Here is an 8,844-nt window from a genome sequence, read left to right on the forward strand (position 1 = left end):
ACGAGAGCTCTCTCATATCTTCAATGTTCCTAATAAAACATCTTTGGACCTGCTCGAGCTTTTGCAAACCTGCTGAACTAATTGGAGCCCAAATGGGCGAGGAATATTCAAGATGCGGCTGAACAATCCACTTGAACAGAGCTAGCACGGTTTGACCCACTTTCAACTGGATATGCGCATCGTCATAGGCTGACGATCTTGGTCGCCCGTTGGCTCGATACCTATCAATGATAATACAATCCCCCTAAAGAACTACGACCTCTACACATAACGATTCAGAACAAGAAATACTTGTTCTATAAATCAAAGATAAACTGCTAAAGCTAAACAAACATATATGGGCACTAAACTTATTAGGTTTTTAAAGTAATTACGTCTAACCAAAGAAAAACACAAACGCCACGAACACCACACGTGCACAGCAACCAAGGAGCAACAGAGGAAATCACACGTTGGTGCCAAATTCCTAAGGGATTAGAACAACAGCAAACTAAAATGCGACTGTTCTCAGCGAGCTCCAACACAGGAATGAACGAATTTTTGAACTGAAAGTGGAACATAGAAACAAAGGTTGCAGATGTATTACCAAGAGCCTACATCTCAGTTTGTATTTTCGTGGGGATTCCATGTCACACTGTTTGCTTGTTTTCAGAAATCCTTGACCATAAATCTATAATTCGTCATTTTAAATGAATGACTTTACCAAGAGCGAAAATTAGCGCGAGATATATTACTGTTTGACCAATCATATTAGATAAGGGGGATTGGCTTTTTGACAAACCATGCTGCCCCCAACCCATTCTTAACGTAGTTTAACTTACTTCGTCGTGCGTGTGCCGCCATTCCATTTACAAGGGAATTGTCATGGACGTTGACGCTGTTTGTATGTCATGTTATATTATCAAACCTCAAAAAGGACATTGAAGGTTAGCAAAAAAATGGAGCGAAGTGATCATCAACATTTGCATACAGATTTAATTCTCGGTGGGTTTCAGCGTGATCCCTCTCCGGATCTGACCCCATCCAATGAGACGCCAATGACCGTCCACACGACGACTCAGAGCGATCTTCTCACCGATGCTAGTACACACGGGTGTGGTCAGGCCGATTTTGGCCAAATCCGCTTTCACGGCCACCACACGACCACCCGCCGATAACGAGCCAATGTTGACCATGAGCACCTCGTGTTTACTCAATTTGGGCACTTTGGCACCCTTCTTGTCGCCCTCGGTTCGCACACCCAAAAGTCGACGCAACAAGTAAAAGGACACCTCCAACTCGGTAAAGATGTCCGGAAGACCGCCTACACTGCCCAAGACTTGCCCCACCATACGATCAGCACGGCAAATATGGGGGTCAATCTTGGTGCCCACGCCAATGAGCCCGCCGGGCACGGCGAACATGAGGTCGTTGTGTTCGGCAAAAAGCGACACGATCCGGCTTTTGATGAGCTTGCACGAGAGCTTGCCATCTTGGTCCTTGGATACGATTCCGGGTCGGACCTCGATCTCCATGCCCACTTTGAGCACCCCTTTGAGGATACTACCGCCGGCCACTCCTCCCTTCAGATCCTCCACCTCGGATCCGGGCTTGTTCACGTCGAACGAGCGAATGATGATGAGTTGGGGCATGGACGTGAAGTCCCGAATGGGGATGGGGATCTTCTTCTCGATGTACTCGCACACTACTTCGATGTTGTATTTCAGCTGAGCCGAGATGGGCACGATGGGCGCTCCTTCGGCTACGGTGCCTTCAATGAAACGCAAGATCTGCTCTTGCTGCTCCTTGGCTTGCGAGTCCTTGATGAGGTCGATCTTGTTCTGGAGGATTAGTATGTGCTTCAGCTTCATGATTTCGATGGCGGCCAAATGCTCCGAAGTCTGGGGCTGCGGACACGATTCGTTGCCGGCTGGAATCAGACAAAGGCAGAGGGTACACTGGCATGATGACGGGCCTGAGCCTTCGACTATGAATGTATGAATGGAAGGAGGAGCAAGATGCAACATGGCCTGACACATTGGGCCGGCGGGTAGCTGGGCGGGTAGCTGGGCGGGGGGTTCAGCCGCCTGGGCATGGCATAATAATCAATTCATAATCTAAGCATGGACTACTCACCCACAAGGAGCAATGCCGCGTCCATGACGGCCGCGCCGTTCAACATGGTGGCCATGAGAATGTCGTGACCGGGGCAATCCACGAAGCTGACGTGGCGTACCAACTCGTACTTGAAGCCGTTCATGACGAAAGTGTCCTCCTTGCCCGAGCCCATGGACGTGTAGCAAATGGGTCGTTGGCATTTGGGGTCGTGGGAGCGGTAGATCTTGGCATTGGCGTAGCCCAACTTGATGGTGATGTTGCGCTCTAACTCGTTCTTGAACCGCACCGTGTGCACGCCCGACAAAGCCTTGACCAAAGTGGATTTGCCGTGCGCCACGTGGCCAATGGTGCCGATGTTGATGGTGGCCTGACGCGAGATCACGGCCGGCGACAACGGGTTCAAACTGCCAATGTCCAAGTGGTCCAGGTCCTGCTTCATCAAGTGCGGCTGACCCGTGGTCACGCGCGGCAACTGGCTTTTCTCGTTGGGACTCATGCTAGAACACACAAACGGGACACACCCGGGTTAACCTGGGACAAGTTTTTCGATTCAATCAAACCCACCCCCCACTCACCCCCCCTCGCCCAGGATTGCGATAACCCAGGGGACACACACACATAGATTCAGACCTACCCATGCCTAGCCCAACTAGCTAGCTAGACCCGCCAGTGGCTTTCTATCCATGCCCACGATTCAGCAGCGAGCCCAGGGAGCCCAGGGAGCCCAGGGAGCCTAGGGACCCCCCCGGACCCCGGGACCCTGGACGGCGGCCCATGAGCTGCGGCGCGTCCGGTGAGCCATTCAAACGCGTTGACAGAGTTCCCTCATCCCATGGCCCACTCGGGTGGCCCTGGACCAGCTCGGCTTCAGCCTACTTCCGCGATCAACTGGCTCACGGCCGACCTCGGCCTCTTCATTCCGGGCCCAGCCCCACCCGCCACCCGGCGTCTCCGGGCCCTGGCCCGAAACCCCGCCACCGCCCAGGGTCCCTGACCGACGGGTTGAGCTATGACGTACGTATCTTACCTGTGAGGGTGATGTTTCCGGCTCGGGCCAGGCTTCAAGTTCAATCAACCAATCAATTAACTAGGGAGCGGACCCAAGGTTGAAAGTCTGATGCAATCAACAGAGGCTGTCTACCCAATACACGCCACTCAGCGATAGATAGAGAGTTGACTCTGGAGACTGTGGCCTTCGATGGCTCAGCGTGACTCGATTAGGCCTAGCCGGGCCATATCCCTGGTCGATCACCCACTCTCGGGTTCACGACCCTCAGGTCCTATCCAAACTTCATAGTTATCAATGAGTTGAAAACTCAAAGACATGGTTATCTTCTTATCCAACTAGGCCTGGCCACCCCCAGTCTGGCTCCGATGGAATTGACAGCTCGATCCAATGTGGGTCCCTGATGGTCACCCGTTCGGGCATTTGTTGTCGTTGTCGGATCCGACCGGATTCGGAAGCACGCGGCTTAGCCGCCGCGCAACCCTATTTATTAGACTCGCCCAACCTGTTCGATTCATCGGACGTCATCCCCGGGCCGGCGTTCTGACTCATGTTTTCTCGTAAATCAACCATTAGCGGGCCTGCAGGTAGGTACGCCCGCCACTCAGTCGTAAAAAGGGGTTCCATTCCGTGCCAATCCCCAGGATTGGGTCAGATTTCATAAATCGAGGATGGGTTAATGAATTTGAATTGGATGCGCTTTACAGTCCTGGTACATAGTCCAGGTTTTTAAACCTTGAAATTAAGTTTTGGACATTATCCAGAAAGAGTATTCGCTGGCCTCTTTGGCCAGTGTAGTTTCATACCGGTTAATGTTCAAGCCCGTTAACCCCGAGGTACGAGCGTTGAAAAACTGACCTCGGGTCGTTAATGTTTAAAATTCGTCAAACTCTGATTTGATATTTAACAAGAGGACCAACTGGTAGATTTACAATTTATTGTAGAATACAATTTATCCCAGGATTTTTCGCAGTGAGATTTCTTACTTAACTCTTGATGTTGAACGAAATTATATCATCTAAAGATTGAAAGCTAATAGATAGACGAATTATAACCTTTCATTTTAAAAGTACTGGGGATTACATTCCCTGTAGCGGTTAGGTAGGCCTGTGAAAAAACAAACCAAAGAAAATAAATAACAATTTATAGCATTGAGAGAGAGCCGAAATTACTAAAGAACGAAGAAGAAAAAAATAAAAGGTTGCATCTTACATTTGAGAAGTTCATATTATCACTACTTCTAGTTTTCACCGAATTTCCGGATAATGGTCTGAGCAATGATTATGTTGTTACCTGGAATTGAGCGTTTTTAATACCTAAAACGCAGGTTTTATATGCTTTGCTCGGCCGCCTCTAGCTGTAAGATTTTGGGCAAATGACAAAACAAATATTCAAACACATTTTGAGGTAGAAGAAAATGCAGTTTTGAGCTAATCAATGACCCGGCCCCACGGGTAAAGGATTTGAATAAGATTTTAATTTATTTCGGTTTGGCGTTGGTTTGTCGCCACATTTAACAATTTCTAAATTGGAAGATATCCTGTCGGACAGCAAGAACAGCTGCTTCTTGAAAGTGTGTTTCGAGAACGAAGGAAGGGCGAGGGTTCGTACATAAATGGGTTTAAGAAACAGCATGTGGTATGTGGTTGATCGACAGGCGAATACTAATTGAGAAGACATTCGTCATAACGTGACCGGCAATAAAGAGGCCACGATACCTGTCGCCTATTGGAGTGGTGATGGTCAATCTCAATTTCTCAGTAATTCCCCATCTAGTGCTGAAGTCGAGCTAGCCTGTAGACTAGCTTTACAATCAGATGGTTGGGTGGCTGCCGTGTTCATGCCCGTCGAATCATGAAAGCATAACGTTCCTGGATGTGGATAGTGCTGAATTCATTTGAATATTGATTTTCTCCTAATATAGCAGTATATAATATGTTGGTTGGTTGGTTGGTTGGTTGGTTGGTTGGTTGGTATGTTGTATGTATGCCGCGAGGCTTCGCTTTGTGTAGGAAGGGCGCAAATGTCGCGTACCGACACTCGATCTACCACGTGTCTAGCGTTTATCTCTGGCACCAAAAATGCTACTTCCTACTCTGACATTGGTGCTGCCTATCCGGACGGCTTCCTCGTAATCGTGTGACATGCCCATGGACAGCTCGAGACTTTGCTCGGACATCTTCATCACTTCCGCCACCTTTTGGCGGGTCTCTTTCAGTTTGACAAAGTCAGGATTGGCTTTCTCGTGATCCGTGATGCTATTGCTGAAGGCCCCAATGGTCATGACTCCTTTAAAATCGAGATTTGGACACTTGTCCACGATGTGCTGGATGAGCTCTAACGTGGGCGTGCCGGGCTCCACGCCACTTTTATTATCTTCACCCGAGGTATTGACCTGAAATCAATCACAATAAGTTCTTGACTAGATTTGTGTCATGGGAAATTATTGACACAAAGGCACGAGAACCTTTGCCCTCTTATGTGGATGAAATCATCCCCTGACCTGGAAAAAGATGCTCATCCAAAAGTAACAAGAAACACATTAGGTGCTGAAACAATGAGAAATAATAAAATGTACCTTTCAGAATTTCTGTCTGATCATTGTTATTTGTAGTGCTCTAAATAATAAATCCAAACTGAAAATAAGCAGTTTTGTCTTCTAGTGCACTGAGGCAGTAGGAAAGAGAAATTGTGGAATGGATAATTTGTCACATAAGAATCTACTGTACACCAAAAATAAGTCTTGGGTGTCCTTGCATTTAAAATGAATCGAGTTTCAAGAGCAATCTACTATTAATCAATTATCTATTAAGAGTCACCTCAAACAAACCCTATCCGATGGCAGCAAGTTGACTAATATATTACCTTATACCTTAAAGACCCTTGAACCTGTTGAGTATTTCAAATTGCGAAGCTGTTCTCAAACTTGTTGGGTGAGTAAATCACTGATATTATCCCTTGTGCATTGATGTTCATGTATGGTTGTACAGGCATTGCAAATTGTAAACTTGCTCTTCAAATTGGTTTACATTTTTAGGGATTTCTTTTTTGTTTGAAAATGCCTGCGGAGTAACTGTGACTCATCAATCGTAAGTTTGCCTCTCAAGGCTACTTTTAAAGAACCCAGCTTCTCAACTAATCGGTAAAGCTAAAAAAAGCCTTTAAAAGTGGGTCGCTATTCATATCTTTTGCACAAACAAACCTAAACTAACCTGCAATCTACAAATCAACTACGTCATATTTCTTTATCATGGTGTGGATCAAGCCATCAGATTTACCTCATCAACCAATATATTACATGTCTGTAAAACAAAGTTGGATTTTTCATTAATTGAAAAGCATGGATTAACCAATATATTACATGTCTGTAAAACAAAGTTGGATTTTTCATTAATTGAAAAGCATGGATTTAGCTTTGGAAAACTATCCTGGCGAGTGGGTTTATTTCTGGTGTTCAAAGCATGACATTCTTTGTTGTAAAATAAAATCCACCCTATGGGCATAAAAATTTGCCTAAGTCTGTGAGCTCTATCAGTTTGATTCATGAAAAATCCAATCCCATTAGCACATTGTTCTGGCTTTAGTTATCAAGTTTAGCTCTGCAGTAGGGAAATCTTAACTGACCAAAACGACGCGAAAAAAATCGCTGACACTGACTTTTCAGCCGTCTTACCTGGACCAAAATATTGAGCTTTAACTCCTCTTTCGCACATCGTGCTTGGAGCTTATCGGCCAAACTACTGGTGGACACAGTTTCCATTAGGGCCAGATTTCGCGTTTTCAGCAACTTGTTCACGTTCGAGCTCTGACAATGGCCGATAAAATGCCAGCTAATCTCCGGACATTGGGTAAGGATATCTGGATCCGTGGACTTTTCGAACAACTCTTGGACGTAGTTCTCGCCGAAACATCGCTGACCCGCCTCATAGGCCTCAATGATGAGCTCCTTGGATTTGAGCTTGGACACGGCCACCAATCGAGGCATCTTCACGGCTCGGACGATGTCGGGTGAGCCTTCAAAGGCCTGGTGCATGCGCTCGTGGATGATCTTGAGGTTCTCGGTCACGCTGCCGGAGATGACCGGCGCCTGGTTAGTGGACAAGTCGGCGGCCATGGTCACACCAGCCGAGCGTAGTGTCAAAGAGGCGAGGCTCTGGCTGGACAGGACGAGTCTGCCCAAGCGTCGTGACGACCAACCGAGTGAAACGCGCATTCAGAGAGGGCCAGCCTGGAAATGAACAGAACATGAATGGGCAATGGAGGAGTAACGATCCGGGGCTACACTGGTGCGATTATCGCTTAGACTCTTCGGATCACTATGGGAGAACGATTGAACTTTCATGAAGGCATGACTAGGTCAGCAGCCATTTCAGAAGAAAATTCATTTCTTCCCGCCTCGTCATGGTGGGCGGATGGGTTGACGGGAGAACCGCTATCGCTCCTCCTCCCCGACGGCCTCATCTCGGTCAGCGGTCATCGAGGATCAAAGCTGAAGACGGAAGGCTGAAGGCTGTCCGATGGCCCCGTGAGCCTGGATGGCACTATGTATAGCTAGGGTACCTTGCATACCTCGTATACTTGCATACCTACATACAGCAGCAGTCAGCAACTACTAAATTAGGTGCGACGAGGTAGATGTTGCTCAACCGCTTTTGCTCCATACATAATACATACCTGGTTGTTCAATACGGTTGCGAAGTGGACATTGGGTTGAGCCCTGGCCTGGGTGGAACACGGGCAGTGTGGGATTACCGATTGCCGCTGGATGCTAATGATGATGAAGTAGAAGGTGGATCTGAGTGACTTCACGGTGGGTGGGTGGGTCTCTCCTTCCTCTTGTCGTCTTCTCCTCTGGTCCTTCGTTCTGACAACAGGAGATCCCAATCCCGTCAAGCCAGTAGCCCAGGCAGGGAGTGGTTCGAGCGGTTCGAGGCTGGTTGGTCCGTCGGGTTGTTCCAAACTGGACTGGTCCTGGAGAATTGGCGATGGAATTTACACTCTCTTTGGGTCTCAAAACATCATCTTTCCCTCTTTCTGTCTTTCTACCTCGGCGTCGACCTCGGCGTCGACCTCGTCTAGGCGCCTGAGTGCCTGCCTCCCTGGCTGCCTACATGTATGAGTGAGCGAGTGAGTGACAGACGGACTCACGCACGCACTCACTCACTGACTAATTCAGAAGGTCCTCCCTCCTTTGGTCGTCCAAACACGGCCGAGAATCAGCCAGACCTGCGACCGCCGCTCACTCGGCTCGCTAAAAATCTAGGACCAGACCCAAAAGCGCTCGATTACATAGTAGTGACATCTGACGCCAGCGCCACCTGGAAGCCCTGTCGTTGTGGGGTCAGGACCTAGAAAACAAGAGCTATAGTTTATGAAACACAAAACAGTAAAAGTCAACTTGAAAACAAATTCATTGTAATAATGCTCTTGCACTTTTGTTTTAATGCAACGAAACATTATTAGAAATGTTATTTTCGGCATAATATGATTCTGAGTGTTACAAATCAAGTCATTGTGCGGTTTACACAATGACTGGAGGATAAAGTTAAAGTAATTTCTTAGACAATAAATTAAGAAATGTACAGATCACAAACCTTATTTGGTTTGATTAACTTTTATTTTCATATATCATTTGATTTACCAACAGATAAGAGCTGGTGAATCTGGCTAGCCCTTGAATGTAGGGTCAATCAGGAGTTTTAGTCAAAAAGTGGATCAGCACCTACATACTCCCTACAAAT

The 8,844-nt window shown here is 47.3% G+C and overlaps 2 protein-coding genes across 3 annotated transcripts; both read right to left on the bottom strand.

Moving 5' to 3' along the window:
- Positions 1-871: 871 nt before the first annotated feature.
- Positions 872-3,285, bottom strand: LOC131880124 (eukaryotic translation initiation factor 2 subunit 3-like). Of its 2 annotated transcripts, none has more exons than XM_059226642.1 (3): positions 3,125-3,285; positions 2,116-2,594; positions 872-1,909 (listed from the first exon to the last, which is right to left on the bottom strand). In XM_059226642.1, the coding sequence occupies exons 2-3, from the start codon at positions 2,591-2,593 to the stop codon at positions 975-977; spliced, it is 1,413 nt and encodes a 470-aa protein (XP_059082625.1). In that variant the 5' UTR covers position 2,594; positions 3,125-3,285; the 3' UTR covers positions 872-974. The 2 variants fall into 2 exon arrangements, with proteins under 2 accessions (XP_059082625.1, XP_059082626.1); XM_059226643.1 differs by lacking the exon at positions 3,125-3,285 and adding an exon at positions 2,732-3,033.
- Positions 3,286-4,565: 1,280 nt separating this feature from the next.
- On the bottom strand, positions 4,566-8,224 carry LOC131880126 (pyridoxal phosphate homeostasis protein-like). The gene is made up of 3 exons (XM_059226644.1): positions 7,778-8,224; positions 6,777-7,331; positions 4,566-5,498 (listed from the first exon to the last, which is right to left on the bottom strand). Exons 2-3 carry the CDS (start codon positions 7,314-7,316, stop codon positions 5,160-5,162), a joined length of 879 nt encoding a protein of 292 aa, XP_059082627.1. The 5' UTR covers positions 7,317-7,331; positions 7,778-8,224; the 3' UTR covers positions 4,566-5,159.
- Positions 8,225-8,844: the final 620 nt, after the last annotated feature.

The sequence above is a fragment of the Tigriopus californicus genome, chromosome 5 (genome assembly GCF_007210705.1).
Source record: "Tigriopus californicus strain San Diego chromosome 5, Tcal_SD_v2.1, whole genome shotgun sequence".
Lineage (NCBI taxonomy): Eukaryota > Metazoa > Arthropoda > Copepoda > Harpacticoida > Harpacticidae > Tigriopus > Tigriopus californicus.